At 39.1% G+C, this 23,358-nt stretch overlaps 1 protein-coding gene across 1 annotated transcript; it reads right to left on the reverse strand.

Moving 5' to 3' along the window:
* Window positions 1-567: 567 nt before the first annotated feature.
* Window positions 568-23,193, reverse strand: LOC145774331 (IQ motif and SEC7 domain-containing protein 1-like). The gene is made up of 15 exons (XM_082585556.1): window positions 22,990-23,193; window positions 20,587-20,696; window positions 19,849-20,000; window positions 16,377-16,945; window positions 15,454-15,690; window positions 11,738-11,908; window positions 10,873-11,034; window positions 8,905-9,019; window positions 8,495-8,669; window positions 7,582-7,691; window positions 7,060-7,215; window positions 6,482-6,581; window positions 5,263-5,415; window positions 4,332-4,442; window positions 568-3,785 (listed from the first exon to the last, which is right to left on the reverse strand). Exons 1-15 carry the CDS (start codon window positions 23,172-23,174, stop codon window positions 3,472-3,474), a joined length of 2,820 nt encoding a protein of 939 aa, XP_082441682.1. The 5' UTR covers window positions 23,175-23,193; the 3' UTR covers window positions 568-3,471.
* Window positions 23,194-23,358: the final 165 nt, after the last annotated feature.

Here is a 23,358-nt window from a genome sequence, read left to right on the forward strand (position 1 = left end):
GGGCGTCTTGATTTCAGCCGCTGCTTTATAGGTGGTGGTCGCTTGAATGCTGCATGGAGGAGATGGTCGGGGTCCAAAGCGCGGCGAGCGAGATAAATCGTGGCTCCTTTACGGCGTAGCTCAGTGGGCTGTATATAATATTATTTGGTTGGTTTTGAATCATTATCTTCCGACTGACAAAGCCTTGATTGGTTATTCCTGGTAGTTTCGCATACTTGTAAAGGCTCTTGACACAGGGCCGGTCACCGAGATTGGCAGAGTGAAGTTTCCGATTGTTGGAAGTATTGTTGCTGGGGAATTATTCCATTCACTAGGTGCCGCTGAATGAAGAGCAGTCCTGAAATGCGATGCTCAAGCGCACACCCGGAGAGTCGAACCAGCGCCGCATGGTCTTGAGCCTGGCGCATAACCACTGAGCTAACGGGGCGGACATTTCAACACCATCATGAAAAAAAACTTGGTAACAATACAATTAAATCTATTCTACACAAATAAATCGTTACGGTACACAATTTGAAATAGTCACACAAAAATAACAACTTTCACTACCTACGCCTACGGTACCAATGTAACAAATATTGGGGTCCCAAAAACCAGGGGGCCTGAGGCTTGTGCTTCATAGTTAATCGGGCCTTGATCGGAGGTCTCATTGGTAAGCCTAAAATATTTTTTCAACGGCCTTGAGTATAGTCAGTTTAATCAAATAATCATTGAAGAATTTAGCCTAAAAAAACAAATGTAGGCTATGCCATTATGTGGGCAAGTCAGTCCTACTTTGGCTGTAATGCAGATATGAAACAGGCACGAGTGACCAAATATACAATCAGTAACTTAATCTTGCAATTAGCAAAAATCAATCTAAGCGGGGTATTCTTACTTGGGAAGTTTAGTTGGATTAGGGTTTTTCCTACATTGTCTTCTCTTGGTACAGCTTTAACATTTCATATTGCGTTAAATCATAGAGGTTTACCACTTTCAAGTACATTAATAATTATCACATAAATTGAGTCAACACTGTTCTTTTATTACCATCAGCAGTCGCTTGACAATAACAACAAAAACAATTCATCTTAACAATCTGTAACTGAAAAACGATGTTGATGGGAGGCTGAACGCAGGTGATGATATGCCCAGAAAGAAAAATCCGCCATTTCACGTAGATTCAACGTCTGCAGACATTAAATCAATGTAATAATGACGGCTTTAACTTTCCGGGTGATGAGATAATAAAGGTGAGAAATTGGAAACAAAGACAAGTTGCATTCGCTTAAGTGGAATGACCACTAAGAGCCGATACTAAGAGAAATATACCCAACGTCTTTATGTCTGGAGTGCATTGACGTCTTTATGTCTGGAGTGCATTGATAACTTTCTTCGGTGGAGCAATTGTTAAAAACAAACGGAAAGCAGCAATGTTGTAAGCAGTGGGAACACTGGAGTACAACAATGTCATGACATGCCATGACTTTAAACAGCCCTTTCAACATACCCCTGAATAATAATCCAATTGTGATTGTGAACAAAGAGGAGATGAGCTTTCTTAGCAATTCTTCATAACCCCCGTACTGTACTGCTTTCTTTCTTCCGGTGTGACAAAGTTGGTAAAAGATTCTAAGACTTCATCAAGTGGTAAATTAAAAAGTTAGGACTAAAATTGAGGGCCACAACATATTAAGCTAAAGACATTGTTACCGACCAAACGTCATGGAAGTGTATTGATGAATGGCTGCCCTATTCCGGAAGTGACGTCAGCGAACATTAGGCGAAAACAAAGCAAAAAGAGGGCGAAAGACTAGTTGAATATGATGACTCTAGCAAATCGCCTCCCAGACAGCAAAGCAGCCCGTTTTTTACATTGATGTAATGTATCAATGTAATCTATTTGAATTAATGTAAAAAATGGTTGAATAGCTGTCTGGGCTATAGCACAAAAACCGTGGTAGCTTACGTTTAAGCAACATCAATGGTATATCGACGGGGAATGGGTGTAACTTGGAAAGTAACTACAACGTGTTCAGAAACAAAAGCTTTGTAATCAAAAGATAGCTATTCGAAGAAAATCAGTAATTGCAAAAGGACCATGTCATAATTGTCACGGTCCAGTGATTGCACTTGAATAAAAATGGCAAAACACACAAAAATGAATAGATATTTGTATATAGGAACAATAAGAACCGGCCTGACAGCACAGAATGTCTTTGTTCTAAACGTAGTTCGAAACAAACTGATCTATATCACGTTAAACAACAAAAAATCAATGCATTTGATGCGTTGGCTAAGTCGATAATTAACAGAAACAAACAAAGGAAGCCAACACAACAAAAATTTTGAGAGGCAAAAAATCGCGTCGTTAATGACGTAATAATTACATTGAGGGCAAGAACGCCTAGACGAAAACGTAATGACGGAAACGTCATGACGGAAACGTCATGACGCAAAATCCTAAATGACGCGAGAACGTCACGCTAAAAACGACACAAAGAATTCTTCGGCCCAAAAATCTTTAGTCCATGAGATTTCTATGGAAAATACAGTAGTTTGATGGACTGAAATATATGAACAACCCAAATCTCAATTTAGCGAAAATCGAATGTACACATAGCAATTGTCTTTGTTGGCAAAGTCTTCACAACACTTTCGAATTCGGCAACTCACTGTTGTGTAATTGTGATACGGCTACAACTTCAGTCTGCATGCAAGCCGTATAATTAACGCTTTACTAACACCGTGTGGTATTCCAACACTTGTACACCTTTGCACTGACCGAATGTTATATGTGGCCATCTTGGGCATCATACCAACCAAAAAGTAAAAGTTGGCGTTTTTGCATCGTTTCAACGACGTTGAAACGATGTAAAAACGACAAGTTTTGTTGGCCGGCTATGACGTAGCGACCGGAAACAGTAGCTATGACGTCATTCCTTTTCCGTTCCAGAATGAGTCAGTGCGAGCTCTGTGGCTTGGATTATTATTGTTTCTTGGGATTGTGGGAATTTTGAACAAGGAGTCTGGTACTTGGGTCGGTCTCATTAACATTGAGTAATGAGCCTGAGAAAATAGTACGTAAAAAAGAAATTCCATTTCAAAAACTATTTTAGCAAGTTACCCAGACAGTAAATCAGTCATTTTGTACATTGATTCAACGTCTACAAACAATGTAAAAAGCGATTGGTTTACTGTCTGGATAGCAACAATTGTAAGATCCAACGCGGGAAATTCCGCTTTCGTAAAAGCGGATACAATTAGCCCTAGACTTGTCGTCGCTCACAAATCAAGACATTCTAGACGTGCTTCTGATTTGAGGGTTTCTAGTATCACCGCCATGGAGCATCATGGAGTATCAAGAAGCGGAAAATTGCAAGTTCACACCCACTGCTTGAGATGTTGGTGGCTTGAAGAACTATAGGAAATGGTAATTAGCCAAATCCGCAGTTGAGACAACCGTTGAAGAAACATTTAAAATGGCGGATATCACACTTCGTGGGAGGTTACCACGGCAGGTGTTGATCCGTTTTGCACTTGGCCCGGAAGCCGAGTTCCGGGTAATTTTATTGCGCGTTTGAGCACGTTCCGCTTTCCCGAGTTCCCGAAGAATGTTCCGATCACAGGAATCCGCGGAGCGTTCCGGGCTGGTGATTTCAAAGGGTCACCGTTACGCGTGGGTGATTTTTCCGGGTCACTGGTAATTTGACTGACGTCAAAATTGTTATTATTAGTTTCATTGACAACGCTGAGATTGTACATCGACGTCGGTCTCTGGTCGTGCACCATCACACGAGAAAAGCCTACAACAACAACAATAGAAAGAATTAACAAATCCTACCTCGTGCCGTTGCGAGTTCAGAGGAAGAAGTTGAAAATCAATGCGTTCAGCGAGAAATGCAAGTAAGTGGTGTGGTTAAACGATTATACGAAATGATAGCAGTTGCCTGGGGGACCGGTATCAGCAGATTGGTACCAGCACATATTGCTACCGGTATCAATACAATTGCTACCGGCACCAGAAGATATTGCCACCGGTACTAATACAGAATGCTACCGGTACCAACACAGATTGCTACCGGCACCAGCACAGGTTACTACTGGCACCAACACAGATTGCTACCGGTACCAACACAGATTTGTACCAGCACATATTGCTACCGGTAACAATACAGATTGCTACCGGCACCAGCAAATATTGATACCGGTACCAATACAGAATGTTACCGGTACCAACACAGATTGCTACCGGTACCAACACAGATTGCTACCGGTACCAGTACAGGTTACTAGTGGCACCAACACAGATTGCTACCGGTACCAACACAGATTTCTGGTTTAAAACTTACTTGAGTCATTGAGGTTCTGCATCGACGTTGACATTTTCTTCGCATCAATGTTTAAAAAGTTGTTTGTTCTCACTTCGGTTGGCGATGTAGCTTGGGCTTTTTCTAATTCAGCTGAATGAACACGACATGGGTAAGAGTGAGCAACAAAATGAAATCATAGGTACCTGAACTTGTTGTTTCTCTTGTGGCGAACAGAAGCGAAATCGTTTATGATTGATTGGGGGAATATGATGCTAACATTAAGAAAGCTTCTTTCAGAGCCTGGTAGCTTCACATGCTTGTTCAGTTCAGTAGGCCGTAGCCCTAAGAAGGGCCCTGGGCATTTCTTTCTGGAGCTGCGTACCATGCATGAGAGAAATCAAAGGATATAGTCGAAGGGGCGCCACTCCGCAATCGACGGCATGCTTTTAAGTGTCTTGTTAAAGACACAGTCACATGCTCTTGAGCGGTGTCGAAGCGGCGCCCTAACGAACGTCGAACCATGGCTCTCACCACTCGGTTGTGCGACCGGCTATCACAGACTTGTAGAGGCTTTGAACCACTGACATAGGCCCAGTTACCGACATTGACGGAGGGAAATTTCAAGAAAATTAAACTCTTTCATTCACCTATGACTAGTGGTATACAGTAAGCCCTCGACAATCCGACCTACTTTGGTCAATCAACTAATGTCAGTTTAACAAGGCACGTCCATTAGGAATAAAAAAAAGTGGAAATGTATGTGAATAGATCGAGTGAAGTCCTAAATTTTTCCCAGCTGATGCGCATTGATCTATTGCGCAAAACATCAGTGATGAATGAAAACCCTTTATAATTTATATCTGTATCCCCTTACAAGCATTGCGAGAAAAAGTTCAATACAAATTGGAACGAAGTGGTCTACTGTGTTGAGTTGTTTTATTGCAAAACATAAATCAAAAACGCAACCAACCTTCAATGCGCAGGCTCTCCATCTGGTTCACCTCTGCTATGCTTTCCTTGATATCGTTTACAAACTTAACTCTATCGTGCTCATTCGGTGCGTTGAAGGTTATCAAAACTTTGTTATCCATAGCGTTGATCAGACGAATTCCAAACGGATAATCTGGAATGCGATCACATATATGTTGGTTTAACCTCTTTTGACAAGAAACTAATTTAAAACGACGTCTCTGTAGCGGCATAAAAAGTTATGACAAAGAATTCTTGAAGTGCAAAACTTGTTGATGACGTCACGGTCACGCCTGACCGATTTCTGTTTCCGATTTGTTTGTTAAACCGGAAATAAGAGCAGGCAACTGGAGAGGACAAACTTGTGGTGAAATCAATCTAATGTTTCTATGCTTGCATGTCCACAGATGTACATTTATGCACATTTAAATGTACGTACATGTGATAGTTTCTAATGTATATCACTAATTTTCCGCCATCACATTAAACTGTGTTTGGACATGAAGAAATAATTAGCTCACGAAAAAGCAATTATAAATTAAGATAAATATAGCACACAATGAAATATGGCGCTTGTCGTGCATAGCACGGTGAAGTGTGAGACTCCCAAGTGGGAAATTAGATTTTTGATATTGGTTCAACTTTTCTAAACGTTGAATCAATGCAAAAAAATGGCCTGTTGGGCACGCGTCAATAAGCGAAGTGCGTAACAGAGCAAACTATTAAAGGAAAGCAACAAGTTATCGTAAAAATCTTCTTATTTGCACAACATCTGCTGCAAGCAAATTTGATTTCATTCATCGCTTTCAAGTAATTTAACGATCATACTACTGCACTGCAAAAATGTTGGGCATAAGTTGTTCCAGCTATCTGAATAGTTGCAGCTTAACGTGCATTAACCCAGCCAACAAATCAATCCCTTTTTACATTAATTCAACGTGTACAGACGTTAAATCAATGTAAAAAGTAATTAATTCACTGGCTGGGAATACAACGGTGTCGACCACACAGTTTCAGGAACAAAAAGTAACTGTGACTTGTTGCTACTATGCAAACAGCAAAATCCGTCATTTTTACATTGAGCCAACGTCTGCAGACGTTGAGGCTGTTTGCAGACGTTGAATGAATGTAAAAATGACGGATTTTGCTATCTGGCAATGCTTTCTTTACAACACACGGAAACGTAAGATATTTGAACTTGACAATGGTGGGCAACTTACAGGTAGTTTCAAAGGCAAGATATGTCATTCCGTGTAGGGAAAAGGACTGTTTGAAGGTGTATGAGTTACCGGTCTTCTTCTTTTGAAGAATCTTCGTGATCTGCAACGAAACATTAATTAAAATCAGAATATTAGGCAGCAATATGAAAAAAACATGTTGCAAAAGTGCCAGAAAGCGTCACAATCATTGCCACGCACCCAGACAACAAACCAACCACTTTATTATGTTTCACGACGTTGAATCAATGTAAAAATGGTTATTTGTTGTCTGGGTATCTGTGAAGATTTTCTGCATACTTTCTGAAGAAAAACAACCGTAGCTATAACAGCACAACTAGAAGTCGTGGAATCGCTGTAAACCATTCTACACTGCAGAGTATGCGCTTAACTGCACCACCACAATAACATAATATCGCTTTGCAAAGTCCTATAGTGGTCTTGATTGGACATATCAACAAAATGAACTAGATTGGTCTGTGTTTATTATATATCTCTATTGCGCTGACCAAGCTTCGGGCGTGACGAGATACCGAAGATTTCCGGAAAATAACGAAGATTTACAAACAATGCAGGCTCACCAGGACCATGTCGTTGAACAGGAAGACTTCCCGCTGATGCAGTCCCAACTTTTGAGGCTTGGTTGGATCGCTGACTTGGTACAAACGACAGTAACATACCAACCGGCGGTGAGGGACGGACAAAACCGGTTTCTTCCCGACTATACTGCCTTCAACCTGTTTTGGACAAACAATAGTCGATTTCACTTCAATGTGCATAGGTACTACTGCTACCCATTGGGTAGTAGACTGTATGGAAAGCAACATACAATTGTTTTCGCCTCATCAATACCGATTATAATAGCAGCACGTCGTCGACCAGCTGTCACAATCAATTGGTTTCTTTCGTCGAGGAAGCAATAGAAAGTTTCCTTAAAAAAAATGCTCAAGATGCAAGCAGCACGAAGTATGTTACATGAGAAAGAAAAACATTGATGCCGTCCATGAAGTTTGAATCGGTGGCTTAATTTCAAATTAAAATGCTACCAAACCAAAGAAACACACGGATAAACATCAACCAAGACCATCCATCCATGCAATCACCTGCACAACTTGCGTCATGTGGTCACCCATGGTTACAAGTTCCCTTTCCTTGATTCGGTTGTAGATGTTCTTCAGCAGTACCTCGCTCAGGTCCTCACCATTGTCCACACCTGTGGAGGGAGAAACATCCATCGCGTTATTAGTTGGATATATATTGAGCTGGTGTTGTTGAAATACCACTCCAATATGATACATGACCTTAAAATACTTGTGTCAAATAGTTACATAGTATAGGGAGTTTGGGGCTACCCTAATAAATGGAAAAAACAAAAGTTCTGTTACTTTTACATGGACAAGTGGATGGCACTAAACTGTGGAAGAGGAAAGTTTACCCCGTTGCAAGCATGACAGCGCTACCTACCTACACAGACAGAAAATCAACCGTTTGTTTAGACTGATTCAACGTCTGCAAACGTTAAATCAATCTAAAAAAACGGTTGATTTGCAGCCTGGGTAGTTAGTCTAGCAGTGGTGGGTGATAAAGGAGTATGAGACACACAGTGATTGAAGATTGCTTTGTGATATTTTCGTTTTTAAACAGCAATGTTTCCCAATGATTTTTCAGCTCAGAAAACTTTTCTATCACAACAATACACACCACATCAGCAACCCACGAAGCAAAAATGTCACAAAAATCTATTACAATCATACACGAAAGATTTCTTCAATTGAGTATCCGATTAACTTGGAATGCAAGTGAAATGATAATGGGTGATATAATGCAAAGACACAAAACATTGGTTGTTCGGTGCTAGCTCTAATGAACAACAATAAATAAATATCAACAAAATAATATGAATCAACTATGTATCATAACAAGCTTGATACAAGAGGTTGGAAAAACGTAAGTCCTCCCCCTCCTCTCAGAGGAAAACAAACAATACAAAACGGCGTACATCATCAGCAAACCAACCTCTCAAATTTTTAACAAAATCTTCTTCGCTCATCCGTTTCTCATGCTTCATGTTGGGGGAATGGAGGTCAGTGTTGAGCATTATGATGGCGAACGCCAAAACGAAGATGGAATCGGGGTTTTGCAAATTCTCAATCAGCTTGGGGTTGCACGTGCAATATCTTTGAGAAAATGACTGCAAATGTAGCATTGGAATATTATTGAATGGAATTGATCCACACCGTTGGTTGGTGCAATAGTGGCCTTTGCTATGATTAGACTAGACAATTTAAGCTTATAGCCAGATACATTAATATTTTATCATGAGAAACAGTTTGAAAACAAAAACGTTCCCACACAATAAACATGGTTAAAATAAAGCAGAGCTTGCAGTAAAGTATGCCGATTTATCGTCTTAGCATTCAAAGTACCTCAACAAGTCGTTCAACCTTCTGGGCTTCTCCTTGGACTTTTATCTGAGCTTGGAACGACCTGAGAGCCTCGTCTAGTTCTAAGCTGCTGAAGTCCATCAATTCGCATACAGAGCTGGAAATCAATATATAGAGCTGGAAATCAACATAAGCCGGTTGCCATCGATTGGAGTTATCCCTCAGCGACTGGCATTGAGTTCTTAGTAAAGCAAACCGGTCGTTTACCGCGATATTGCAACTCCGGGTCTTAGCGGATGCTAATAATAACACTACTGTTTTAAAGTTAGACACAACAATGCAACGGTAGTTCCGGACCAGGCTGAATTAAGTTCTTCTTATTATTGTAGGTAACCCATTTTTCAATCAAACCACTCATTAAACTCGAAATCACCTATTTTTAGAAATAGAAACCAATGTGACGAACTAAACAAAGTGACAACAAATCAATGGTTACAAACTAAACAATCTGTCGTGAGCGGCTGGTTTTCGGAATAAACTGAAATTGGATAAAATTGCAATAGCAGCAAATGTCTCAATGTTTCATGATGTAGCAGTGAGACCATTATAGTAATTTTAAGGGAAACGTGATGACTGAATATTACGACGTTCGTCATTGATGATATTTTGGACATAATTTAAAAATACCTATACAATACAAAAACAAAGCATTGATCAGCTAAGCTATGCAATTAATACAGCTTCTATAGCTAACTTTAAATAATAATTTTCTCCAGCAACATACGTTATGCGAATAAGAGCACGCATAGGTGGCCAGCCGTGAATCATTGGGCTTCAAAACCGTGCCACAAGAACGTGGTGACGTTCATACAGTTTTATTGACTTAACTAACATCAATCCTATAAATACTTATTACCCATCCATCAAAATCAGCCTTTGTACATTGATTCAACGTCTACAGACGTTGAATCAATGTAAAAAAGGCTGACTTGATGGCTGGATATAAGCGTTGTTGTCAAGCTGCAGGAGTAGGTTAACATTCTGGTTTTAGAACAAAACGCCAACACAATACAAGGAATAAAAAGTTTGGAAGCCGGTAACCACAGGCCAAGCAAAAGCAAACATCATAATTGAGCTGTTTGCAAACAAACATCCAGTTTATCAACAAGCTGGTCTGCTCTTGGTTGATTCAATCATTTGTAACGTCAGAAAACGCAAATCAAAAATTCCCGGAAAATATCATGTGATGTCGAGCAAGTTTAAAATTTGTTTCAATGTAGCATTGTAGATTCTTGTTTTTGTTTTTCTGTAAATGTTATCATTATAAACTTAAATACGTTAAATCTGATTGCGTTACTCGGCTGCGTATCGATGCCTATGGTTCAACAAAACTAAAAAAGAAAATCAATACAAGAAAAAACCGAATAAAACGAGCCAGATTCAAAAACTTATATAATTTATTGATAAAACTTTCACCACCGTTATTCCGTTAAGGCAGCTTCTTCAGGATTTTACCCAAATGCAAGAAAAGCTGACTGAAACCAGCTGTTGAATATAATGAATGAAAAAGAAACTAGTGAAGTAAGACTCCTGCCTTAGTTCAAGGAAGTTGGAGCCGACTGTTTCGTTTGTTAAGATGGTAAAATGGACAATTACGTTTTTGAAATGGCCATAAGTTTCCTTGGATTCAATGGCAGCCTTACCACGCTGTGTATGAAATACCACCTATGCCGTGTCTATGAGCAATATCGAGCGTTGTCAGTAGAAAGAAGTCTTAAAAACTGATAATCTGAACGCCCACAAGCAGCTTGAAAAAGCTTAACACAGTTGATAAGCATTGCCCAGATAGCAAAATTCGTCATTTTTACATTCATTCAACCTCTGCAAACAGTCTTAACGTCTGCAGACGTTGAATCAATGTAAAAGTAACGGGTTTTGTTGTCTGGTTACAAACCAGGCTGGTGATCGAATTGTAAAATTTGGTTTTGGAAGCTGGAAAACAAAACTCACTCTAAAACTTCCTGGTTGAAAACTTTTTGAGTGTTTCCCAAGTATTCTCCAACCATTTGTCGGCTCAGTCCTTTCCGGTTGAGCAGGAAGGCGGCCACAGCAGGCGGAGAGTTCGCAACGAACATGTTGTCAATTAAAAAGCTAAGACCTTTGCTCGGCTTTCTGTAAAAAAAAAATCATATTTCGTGTTTTAGTTCGTTCTATTTCACTGTTCTGTTGGTGATGGCTGACAAAAAGTACTTGCTAATTTTCTAGGGTTGTAAAGCGGGTTAATGCAATGAGAAAATAAAAAAAACGTAAAAAGCTTTAAAAAAATTTCGAAGCGTTTCACTCCCACAATACAACCGCACCAGCTGCCATGAGCATCAGCTTGTGACCAAGATGATTTAACAACCTGTCGTCGTCGCTTGCAAAATCAACTGCAAACGAAGCAAACTAACGTTAGTATTGGTCAGAAAAACGTAACCAAGTACTTTCACAAAGAGCTGATAAAGCACTTATAAAAGTTTATCTGATAATTTAATGCATCAAATGCTTTGGCGTGAGACAAAAAGTAAAGTATAGAATGGCAATGGTGCAGACAGAGAAAGTCAAAAGCACTCAGTCATGCATTGTTTGTGATATGTTGTAAAAATGAGGTTTGACCAGGCAAGGCTGAAGCACCATCACTGACAAGCATCATCCCCACCAACTGCAATAATGGTTGAAGCTGTGAGTGATACGTGACGTGTTGGCACCTCTACTGAAGTACCGATGCAATATTTTAAATGAACAGACAGTCATCACAGAGGCTGCATGTCACATAGTAACATCACGAAATTCCCCAGAAAAGTGAGTCAAAACAACTAAACAACAACAGACTCACTTGTTGAAGAGATTCAGACCGATTCTGTATAGTCGCTTCCGAATGACGTCATTGTTGACGTCATTATTCCAACTACTGCGAACACTGAGAGTACTTTTTCGTTGGTAGCCGCTGTGAGATGGGTCGGCGAGGTTCGATGACATTTCGCTGGTGATGCTCGCCGTGTCCGAGCTGTGGATAATGAATTGATGATACTGAAGAAACGTTTGTCCAAAAACAAGACCACAACGGCCGCACCAGACAATCTCTACATGATGGACATTGATGCAAGGAAATCAGTTTTTTACGTTCGATCAATGGTGGCTGGCCGAGATCGTTTTGGTTTAATTGCTCGGCTTTGAGCTGTCAATCAGAGCGGTGGAAAAGTCTCATTAGATCAGGAATGACAAAGAACTTAGGTCAAGTTGTTGGGGACATCTAATAATCTCAACCTATCCACAACAAATGCATAACAAGAACACAGAGATTTTCGTAACTAGCAGAAATGTAAAAGAATGCATTAGGAATATGTGATGGGATTGAACTTGAAACCAGGGTCTATATGTGAGAAATGGTTAAGGGTAAAACAGAGGGTATTTGTGAAATATCGACTGCGATTGTGGGTACAAACGTTACACTTTTTGCAATCAAACATGACGCACCGTTTGCTTGGCCAAGAATTGCACAAGGGAAGCCCAGGCAGCAAAATGTTCAGTTTCGCTATCTGGGAGGTAACACATGAGGTGATTGCCAATAGCTGTATATTATTCACGCCCAGGCTACACTACAAACCATATCGTCGACTACGCTATTTGAAAGTGTTGCCGCAAATCAAACAATCAATAGTGACCCCAGCCTAATAGAATTTTTTAATTTTATTGAAAATACAACATGTCAATAAACGTGCAACTGAAGTACAATAAGGCGTAATTGGATAAGTCAAATTACTAATGAACGTTGATAGCAAATGCGTGAGTGACATATGGTGCCAAAGCAGGTTACCCAAAGGTCAGTTTACTGAGAACCCATGCTGTAAGCGGTCATGTCATCAAGTGTGCAAAGTTACAAGTGGAGCAAAGTTTCAAATCGATGCCATTTCCGGTAGTGGTTTCTAGTCAGCTTTCTAGTATGTTTTCCTTGGCTTGTTGCACACTGTGCAATGTACATTGACAGTGGAACTGGGTTACCAAAGTAAAAAATTTTCCAATGAAACCCAGTCGGCCTGGGTTTTTGTAGAAAAAAATTGTTTTGTTTTTTTATTGGTATTAAAGCCAATATAAATTAGTTTTATCACGTGCAACTAGTATTACACGTACAATTACATTACAAAGATTACCAATCGTTGTGTTTTTTTTTTTATTGGTTTGAAAGCAAATTGATCATTATTCATGGAGTGTGCATTCATGTAAAAAATCGTGCTGCTAACCAGCTAGTTGCCAAGCCTGTTAAAAGCAGCAAGAACGTTATTAAATGTTGAAAATTATAAAAGTTATAAGAATCTCGAGTAGAATTTGTTGCTCTACTTACACACCACAGTGGCCAATGATGTTACAGTATGTGTAGGTCACTTCACAAAGCATAGCGGAGTGGTGAGAACTTCTGCGCGACGTTCGAAAGGACGTGGGTTCGACACCGCTCAAGAGCACGCGGCTGTGTCTCGGCAAAGACACTTAATGGCAAGCCAAAATAAAGAGAGCAGCTGACTCGAAGACTATATGTCACTTCGCTGCTTCCTGTAGTCTGTTGTATCGCATCTGTGATCGCAGTGTACTGTATATGTTATCGCAATGGGCGCAAATAAAAAAAAAAAAACACTTCGCCTGCGGCAGCGTTTCTCAACCTGGGGGTCGCGACCCTCAAGGGGGTCTCGAAGGTCCTGTCATGGGGGTCGCAAAGAATTCCGGAAAAAAATTTGCAGCAATCACTTTATATACAGTAATGTCATAGCAAGGGACTAATTAGTTGCACTGTTACGAAAGAAAACGCGTAGCTCGGTTGTAGGCCAATTTATCATCGTTTGTTCAAATAGAAGTCAGCCTGTTTAACAGTCTCAAAACGTTAGTTGTCGAAAAACCTTGGTCGGCGAACTGAAGAAAATTGCGGTAAAAGTGAAGAACAAAGTTGTTAAAAAACATTTGTCTAAATCAGATTATAATTATTGTGCAGTTGCGTTTAGTGAGTCAGGAGTAAAAGTATTTCAGTGTTTATAAATATTTCAGACTTTCAGTTCTAAAGCCTACTTACCACGGACAAGAAACGAACATATTTTGAAGAGTATTTAATGTTTGGCATTACTTCGATAGTTAGCACCAGCATTGAGAAGCCACAGTGTGTTTTGTGCAATGTAGTTCTCAGTGCTGAATTTATGAAGCCATCAAAGTTAAAACGGCATTTAGAAACAAAGCATTCCAATCACATCAGCAAGCATTTAGAATTTTTTCAACGCGATGAGGCCGGTTTGAAACGCCAAACATTAAAAGTTGTGACATTCAGCAGTTCTTTGAAATTAAACGCTATTGAAATGTGTTTTTGTGCTAATTTTTATAGCTTATCTATTATATAGAAAAGAGAGCAGGAAGGGGTCGCAGGCTGTATTAAACACCTAAAAGGGGTCGTGAACCACAATAGGTTGAGAAACACTGGCCTACGGTGTAAGTAGGTCCAATCAAGAAGGGTATGTTCAGTTTGATACCATGTTCTTTGTATGAGCCGGTGAACCAATGTGATTTAATGCAAGAACAATAAATTTGACGAACACAACAAAGATGAAGGATTAACCGAAACAAATTGACCTTTAAAAATGCATTTTTTGTTTTTCCGAATTTCCTTGACAGTTGATAACTTTATCATTTAACGACTGATGTGAAAATTTTCGGAATCAATTGTGGATCCCCGAAATGAACTGAAGTGCAAAATAATTGTTAGTTGAATTCGATGCCATTGATTCGCGACCGACTCCATTCGCGACAGACAGAAATCAGGCCAATGCGCTCAAAAAGCAATCATTGGATAGCTAAGAGAAGTAGTAGAAAAAACGAAATACTCAGCCGTATTAAAGAGCTTGCAATAAGCTCTGGATTATGGTGTCCCAATTTTGGCAAAGGCCTAACATGGTGCAATTGGTGCATTGAAAGTTAGAATGTGATCAGTTGTGGTTGTCTTAACCATTGGGTGGAAATGTCTAGCCTATTACCACCCATTGTTGGCGATGGCACCCAGCCTACACAAAAAGGCTACTGCAAAGCAATCGCTGTGAGGTCTTATTAAACACGGATTTTCTTGTACATTTGGTGGACGGAGTATGGTGCATTCGTTGATGGTACGATCGGGTTTTTATCTCAGCGCCACATTCCCAAGAGAATAAGAGCATCCTTGTATCATTTATAACAAATACACTATGTCTGAAAGTGTTCACGAAAATTGGCTTCCTTGCTTTCCCGTCCACTTAATCTACATCTTGTCGGCTACATAGCCGAGTGGTGAGAGCACTGGAACGACGTTCGAAAGGGCGCCAGATCGACACCGCTCAGGAGCACGCGGTTGTGTCTTTGGCAGGACACTTAAAGGCATGCCTGAAGGTGGACATGAAGATTGGCTTCATTGCTTTCCCGTCTACTTAATCTAAATCTTCAACCACCAGGTGTAAGCCTGGATACGACAAAAAAATCTAAATTTTTAATCACCGGGCGTAAGCCTGGATACAACAAACAAAAAATTACACGATTTATTACTTTTACCTTCTCATGCTTTCCATATCAGCTTCGTTGTCAAAACTGGTGAGGCTTAATTCCGACCCCGTCCTGTGCCAGACAGGAGACCGTCGGTTGGTAACGTCGCTGTCGCTATTTCGGGACTGGGCCGAAAACCTTGTGGTGTTTGGCCTCCTTCTCAGTCGAACGGACGGCGTCTCTGCGGGGGTGGCAGTATGCTCGGGGGTCGCGGGAAGCTGGGAGGGGAGTACCACCGTTTCATACCTGAGAAAAATATATGAGTTCTGATTTCTTTTGAACACATTTACTTGTTTACATGCAACTACCAAGGATGCAACTACCAAGGATGCAACTACCATACCACACAAACTAGCAAAACAAATAGGCCTGGCCTTGAAGCGAAACCAAGGCTCCTAAAAGCAATTCATCACGGTACTGACGTCCGAAGACATGCGCAAGCAATAATCGTTGACGTCATGAATCAAGTTTCGGTTAAAACTGTGAGTAACCGAAAAAACTAACCACAGAAAACTTGAACTCCATTTATGTAGTAATGTTTAGGATTGAAATACCATGTTCTTTGTATGTTAATTCACGTAAAGACTACTTCCATACATTGGGATAGCAACTACCGAATTGCTATATAGGCCTATTTTTTTTGTACAGTCACCGCACAATGCCAACGTAGAATGCCGGCTGTTCTACATTTGTTTGCTCTGAGGGATGTAATAACATCCACCCTTTAACATGATTACAATTCCAATGTGCTAGTCAATTGTCAACTCGGTGATGCGGCGTTTGGAATGAAGGATCACATTACCATTTAAAAACACAATGTAAAAAAAAAATTTCTTATGATTAAAGCGTACATTTCATATCACTACCACCACAAAAATATCAACAACCATTTTAAAAATCTTACACCGGTATTTCTTTATATTCATTCTTACCCGTGTCGTTTCTTTCTTGAGGGGGCATATTGTAAAGATGGTGGCGGGGTTCCAGTTAAAATGGAAGCTACCAGCTCTTCTTGGGATGGTGGAGACGGCCCATTGTTTACTAAGCCTTCCGTTGGCGATGCCACAACTTTTGGAGTCACAGTGTCTTCGTCTTGCACTTTATCAGAATCATCACTTATATTCACATCCCCATCTTCAGGAACATCTTTGGTAGAGTTGGTCAGTTGTAAGGATTGAACGGTAGGCATGCTGCCTTCGCTTGTAATTTCATGAGCGGCATCAAATCTCTTTTGATTGCTTTCCTCAAACGAGTGTTCTAGCTCAAGCTCGACAACTTCAACATCGTTCTTTTCAGAATTTTTGTTGCGTTTTATAGTCCCGGTAGGCCCACTCCCTGTGGGGGACGAAGGAAAGGAGAAGTTAGGAATATTGTCAATTGTCAAGCGACGGGTTTTGGAATGTCTGATCTTTTGAAAATTGACTCGCATCCGATAGTTGCGGTATGCTTCCTGGATCACTCGGGCTGCGTGTTCACAGTTTGCAGCTCCCCCATACAATTTCTGATTAAAAAAAAGTAAAATATGTTATATATGTATAACTAAAGTAATGTGATTTAGTGCTTATACATACTAGCATGATGTATAATCGCAGATAACTAGCCTACTTTCTTTTGCTAAGTGCCAAGCAATAATAAGGTTCAGTATCATATCACTTTTGAAAAGTCTTTGGAATGGCCTGACAGGGTATCGAACCCATGTCTACCGATTCAGAAGCAGACATTCTAACGTCTAACTAAGGCACGGGTCGGCAACCTTTAGCATTGAAAGAGCCATTTGATCTCGTCTCCATTAAACTAAAACCTGCTCTGAGCCGCACCACCTTACTGACTGCTTACAGCAAAAACCTAACGCTTACAGGAAAGCCTTTTGTTCGAGTTATTCGGTCGCACTCTGTATAACTGATTTGTAGTTACCATTCCAACAGCTGTCAACTTTTAACACGACTGGGAAACTCAACTAATCGGTTCATAGTCAGATATAAACACACACATATTCTTTTAATAATTTATTTCACGCAGTTAATACGATTTAATGGATTTATGCTCCTGAACTTCATTGTAGAGCGCATCCGCGTGAGACTGAGCGCAGAGATAAAAAAGCCGCATGCGGCTCCGGAGCCGCAGGTTGCCGACTGCTGAACTAAGGTATCAAGACGAAGTACCAACAATGAAGGCAACCAATGCCAGAGTCCAATACTGAAAGAGGTGGTGCGTCAAACGTTTGAGAGACATTAGAAGTGAAAAGCTAGACCGCACGCAGGATACTGGAGGTTATTTCAACTACTGTACTCAACATACACTCGGCTAACCAATATAACTAAAGGAAGTCCATCAGCATGTCATACATCGCGTGCAGCAACCAACCAAAGCAACGATGATTAAACAGCATTGCCCAGTCACATTTTACATGATGCATCATATGAAAAGTGATTGTTACTTTTAAAGTATGCACTTCCACGTTTGTCTTGTATTGACTTCGGTGTAGTTGGTAGCTTCCTCAGTGATTCTCAAATAGACTACCTAAGTACACACTCTACTTACAATTTGAACCTATCAATTTGAAAAAAAATGATGTTAAATTTCTTGACACGATTATACAATCTGATTGAAAGGAATCTAAGCTCACGAGACTTCATATTCATCTCTAAGCAGAAGTAAACCTTGTAACTGTCATGCAAAACAACCGCTTTGCAAACTGTCACATATGCAGCCCTCATTTCAAACCTGACAAAATAGCCCGAAGAAAAAAATGCCAACCTGTACAATTATGTCATTAATCTAGATTTGAAGGCAGTTTTACAACTTAGTCTTTACTGTGTTACTGTTAGCCAGTTTTGCTTTTTAACAACTCGCGTTTCCTTGTATCCACTCACAACAGCTACAAACCACAATGCCGGCTGACAAAAACCAGTCATTTTTACTATTGATTCAACGTCTGCAGTTCCTATAAAATAGCTGGTTTGTTAGGTGTACATAAAAACCACTCTTTGCTTACAAATTAAATTGTACACAGCTAATTCTCCAAGCAACTTTAACAACAAAATTATTTTCATCAGCCCCAGTAGTAAGACTTGCAAAACGCATGTTAAGTGAAACGATTTTACTACTACAGCAGTACAGCAGCTCTGTGCAAAGTTACAAACCGCCTCTTCAAAAGGTGCACCTCTGAAGTAGATCATAACTGACTTATCTACAAAAGAAGCCACTTTTATTTACATAAAAGTGTTACTAAGCACAATAAAACGTATCGCTAGATAGTAAATCAACAACATCATCCTATCCACGTAATCAAGATTAACCGCGTTTCGATAAGTGGAGTGCCAGTGGAGCCCTCCAACCAATACATTCGTTTCTTGCTAATGGGATCTGATTTCTCAAACAAGCCTCTTTGTTATCATTTGCATATGCAAATCAATCTTTTAAAAGAATGCAGCGCCAAGTAAAAGAACTATGGAGCAGGACAGACCGTTCTAATCCTATCCATTGGCGGATTGAAATTCCTTGCAATAAAGCGGTGACTCTTCGGCGAACAATGATCTTAAGTAAATCTGTCAGCGACATTAAATTTAGCACGGAACAAAGCAAAGCCTTTCTAACTAGACCGCACAACGGGTTTTTCGCAAGTGAAACGAAACAAACTATGCATGCTCAATGACGTCACATCTCCAACGCTGCTGTTCATCTAACTAAAACAACAGCAAGGTTTCAAATTTTCTCAGAATTTTTAGTGCAATTAAGTAACGTTAGAATTAGAATAGCGTATAATGGATAAAATGAGGCATCAGCGCACAATCTTACAGTACATTGCTACTTGCTTAAAAATCACTCTCCATGTCACTTTCACACGTAATAACACTCCACTTGCTCACAACTCTACATAGCAAATGAAATCATGTCGCTTGCAAATTACCGCAACCACAAACAAGATGGTCAGCATTAGTTCTATTTTACGATGATTCACTGCCGTTTGTCATTGCAAGAGACGTTGATTGGTACAACAAAACTTGTCAAAATGACGTTGACCTTAAACACGAACAGACCCAGACAGTAAAATCCCTCATTTTTACATTGACTCAACGTCTGCAGACAGGCGCGGATTTATGGGGGGACCCAGGGGGCCCGGGCCCCCCCGAAATTTTGTGAAAAATTGTATGTTTCCGCATCAAATGATTTGATATGCTTCTAAACAGCTGATATTAGTCCCTCGGCATCACAATTGATGAAAATGGTTGTTTTAATGTCTATTTTCTAGCATATCGTATATGTCGTACAGTCGTAGTATCATTGTTCATATCTGTTTAGCTTTTTCTTTCTTTTTAATTGATTTTCAAATTTTCTGGCCCCCCCCCGAAAAAACTCTTAGATTCGCGCCTGTCTGCAGACGTACAATGCTTAGTTGCTTACCCTTATAACTTCAACTTGACGGTCGCGGATATCCGAGCTGAGCTCGTAGTCGTTGCCATGACTGAGCCGGGCGTCTTGCTCCTCCAAGTGCTTGCGGTGAAAGCTGCTCGATCTTTCAACGCTGACAGAGCTCCTTCGATCACGATCTTCGGCTTCCATGCTGTCTACTGGTTAAAACACAAAACAAACGCTTTCACAGGAAGTTTGCAAAGCTAATCTGAAGCCAGCGAGGAAGATGAAGTTGACTGGCAACTCAGCGGAAGCAATGACAGGCAACAAAATGCATTTAAACTGTCATTGAAAAAGAGCTACCGGTGTGTTTACGTGAAGCCTGCTACAACTCAGCTAAGGACGTTAACCAAAGCGTAAAAATTCAGACAGATTAACTGGATAATGTTTCGAACAACGAGAAGATCAGATACGAATTCAAAAACGTAGGTTGCATGGGAATATTGCAAAGCATGGTACTATTTAACATTTGTAAAGGCTCATGGCAATGTGTAATTGTGTGTGCACTGTGCAGCATGCACTTAATTCCTTATATTTTGCAAGTTGCTCCTCTTTTGTGCTTTGCAGCATATGCATATAATTATTAGAACGTAAAAAATACGACATACCTTGCTCTAATTCTAAAAATGCATCCACGAATTTGTTCCGAGTAAACATATAAAATATGTGCAGGTAATAAAACCAGTTCTTAGTACGTTGAATAAACGTCAGCACACTTTAGGTTCTTACCTCTGCCATTGGTGACTTGATGATTACTCAAACCATTCTTCTCCTTGTTTTTTCCCGAAGAACTGCTCTTCTTCCGATGATGCTTTTTGGTGTTAGAACGAACGTCAGATCTGATAAAAAGACAAATTAAATTTCTACAAGCAATTGAATCAATGAAGCAAATTGTTTTTGTAATATTGCTACTTTAAAAGTAGAGCTATATTATACCGTAGTATTAATATGGTTACGAACTTGTTTCTACTGCATATACATTTTGTATCATAATCAACAAAAAAGTAAAATGATCAATGCTGAAAAACCAGCTGCTTAACTTTGCTAGTTAACATCGTAAACTGAAACTAAAAAAGAATATTTGTCATAAATTAAAAACACTTTGGATAGTGAAAGCTGTTCATAAATTTTTATTATTTATTAATACTAGAAGCATTGTTTGAGTATAGAGCTAATGGTCACAAACTTCATGCAATGTTTGCTCATTGCTCAAAGCATAGCAACCTTTGACACATTAATATTGCAAAAAGTAAACAGTTTGTATGACGGACAAATTGAGAGGAAAACATAGAAACTGCACAAAAAACTCAATTCTGATTTGCGTTTTTTGTGTAAATGAAAAAAAAACATGAAAATTAAAGAGAAAAAACCTGCTCCAAAAATCAAAATGAAGCAGATTAAGTTAAAATGCTCATGTGAAACTTCGATTTATGCATCAATTGTGCAAAAACAGTTTTTGAGCAAGTATTATAATTGTGCGTAACTAAATGGTAGCAACAATACCGGTTGAAAAACTTGTTGGACAAAGTCTAGCCCCCCACGGATAATCCAATGCCACCTACTGCTCCACCATCAAGCTAATAGATAGTTATATATATTAGACCTAAACGGTTTAGCTTAATAAATATTTACATACTCCTCAGCATATTTGAAGGCTATGCATTGTGCACAAAGGAAATTACGTCATTTCCACATACAGTATTATACTATTTTCACGATGATATGCGTAAGCTTTTGATGATACAGTGTCACCATGCATGAAGATACATTTAAAATAAATACGATAAACTATTCATACTGCCATCTAATAAAGGTGTAGCTTAACATTTTCCAAGGAAGTGTGGAAATAAATTTACCTATGTAAATATTCACAATTGAGCTACTATTAAACAATTACATAAAGAACTCATAAAGATTTCTTAATTTTTATTTGGTACTTGTAGTGCAATCAGCTAATCCATCTAGCGCCAATGAAAAAGTTGTTAGTTATATAATGTCATATGGGAGACATACCAGTAATAGATGAGATCTAAAAGCATAACTCCAAAATACTGCCTCCACTCATTTAGTTTAATGAGATTGTTTTGCACATTCTGAATTGTTTGCGATACCACGCATCTTTTCAGCCTCTCTTGAGCATGCCACATTTTTTACACCAGACAAAATAACGGTTATGCCGCACATAAAGATTGCTTAACATAAAGAATGTGTTGAAGCGTATGATAGTTAGCTACATATATTGTGAGCTCAATTCAAACATGAAAAATCTACAAAATTGTTTGAGGATGATGATGCCTACGCAACTACTTTTATTAAGAATGGCAAGTATTTCATCTAGAAGCCAAAAGCAACATATTAATGAATATATATTATATTATACATAAGATACAGTAATGATAATACCAAGGTTACCGTACAAAAAAGATTATAATAATTATAACTTTAACAGGTTTGTTTGTAAAAAGGTTGACAGCTAGCAGACAAGAGAAAACTAAATTGCAAAGTGCATAAACTATCCATCACTTAATTTACTCCAAATTAAAACTTCCAAGTCAGCGGTTTTAAATCTTTTCTGCCTTGACCCAGCACAAATTCAAATAAAGGAAATAGACTATATTATACCTCACCAAATGCACTTTTATTTAGTGGTACTTTGTATAGTTATTAGTTATCAACTTTAACTAATTGTTTATTTCTTTGTCAAACCTTTTACATAAAATCTTCTTGCTACAACAAGTATGGCAGTGAAAAAAACTAAACAACAAATGATCTACAAAAACAAAAGATATGATATACAGTATTATATATGGTACATTATACAATGACACAGGCCAAAACAAAACTTTAGAGTCTAAGTGAATCTCTGTGTAGTTGGAGCAAATGCACTACAATCTGGCAATGTGGAGGGGTAACTGGCCCCATTGGTGTGATCAACAATGATCGAACAATTGCTTTGTAACCTTTCTCGACCATCGATCAAAAGACATCTCATTCTTTTTATATTCCTATCAAATTGATATTTGACTTAAAAAAACATACATAAAGTCACCAACTCACCAACCTACCACACATAACTAAGATGTGAATTCAAACTACAGTAAAAGCAAAGAAATAGATTTTGTATGCACTTACACATGATTTTCCAGTTGTTCTACTTTCTCTAATAACAAGTTTTGAGATTTTGTCAATTTTTCTACTTCTTCCTTTAAGTCAGATATTTGTGAAGCTTGCTTCAAAATAGTTGTTTCTTGTTCTTCAATGACACCTTTGAGCTGAGTGAGAAGACTTTGAGCTCGTTTTCTTCCCGTTAATTCCATAGCTAGTTGCAAAGTTACTTTATGCTTGTAAAAAAATCATCATAACCAAGTCTTATAATTTGAACTAATCAGGCTTTTCCTAGCCATGACAAGTGCCTGACACAATAACACATACCTCGCAGGGTTTCAGAAAATCTAATAACAAAATCTCATATTACAACAAAACTTTGAATTGTGTCCTCTG

Source organism: Aplidium turbinatum, chromosome 7, assembly GCF_918807975.1.
Source record: "Aplidium turbinatum chromosome 7, kaAplTurb1.1, whole genome shotgun sequence".
NCBI lineage: Eukaryota > Metazoa > Chordata > Ascidiacea > Aplousobranchia > Polyclinidae > Aplidium > Aplidium turbinatum.

Bases quoted from the DNA above. Each gene is read 5' to 3' on its own strand.
- LOC145774331 (XM_082585556.1), bottom strand. From the start codon at position 23,174: ATGGAATTAACGGGAAGAAAACGAGCTCAAAGTCTTCTCACTCAGCTC. The intron at 9,020-10,872 runs GTGAGTTTTGTT...ATTGATTTCCAG, and splicing joins TTCAACCAGGAAGTTTTAGA to CTCTGTATGCGAATTGATGG. The intron at 8,670-8,904 runs GTACTTTGAATG...CTACATTTGCAG, and splicing joins AGGTTGAACGACTTGTTGAG to TCATTTTCTCAAAGATATTG.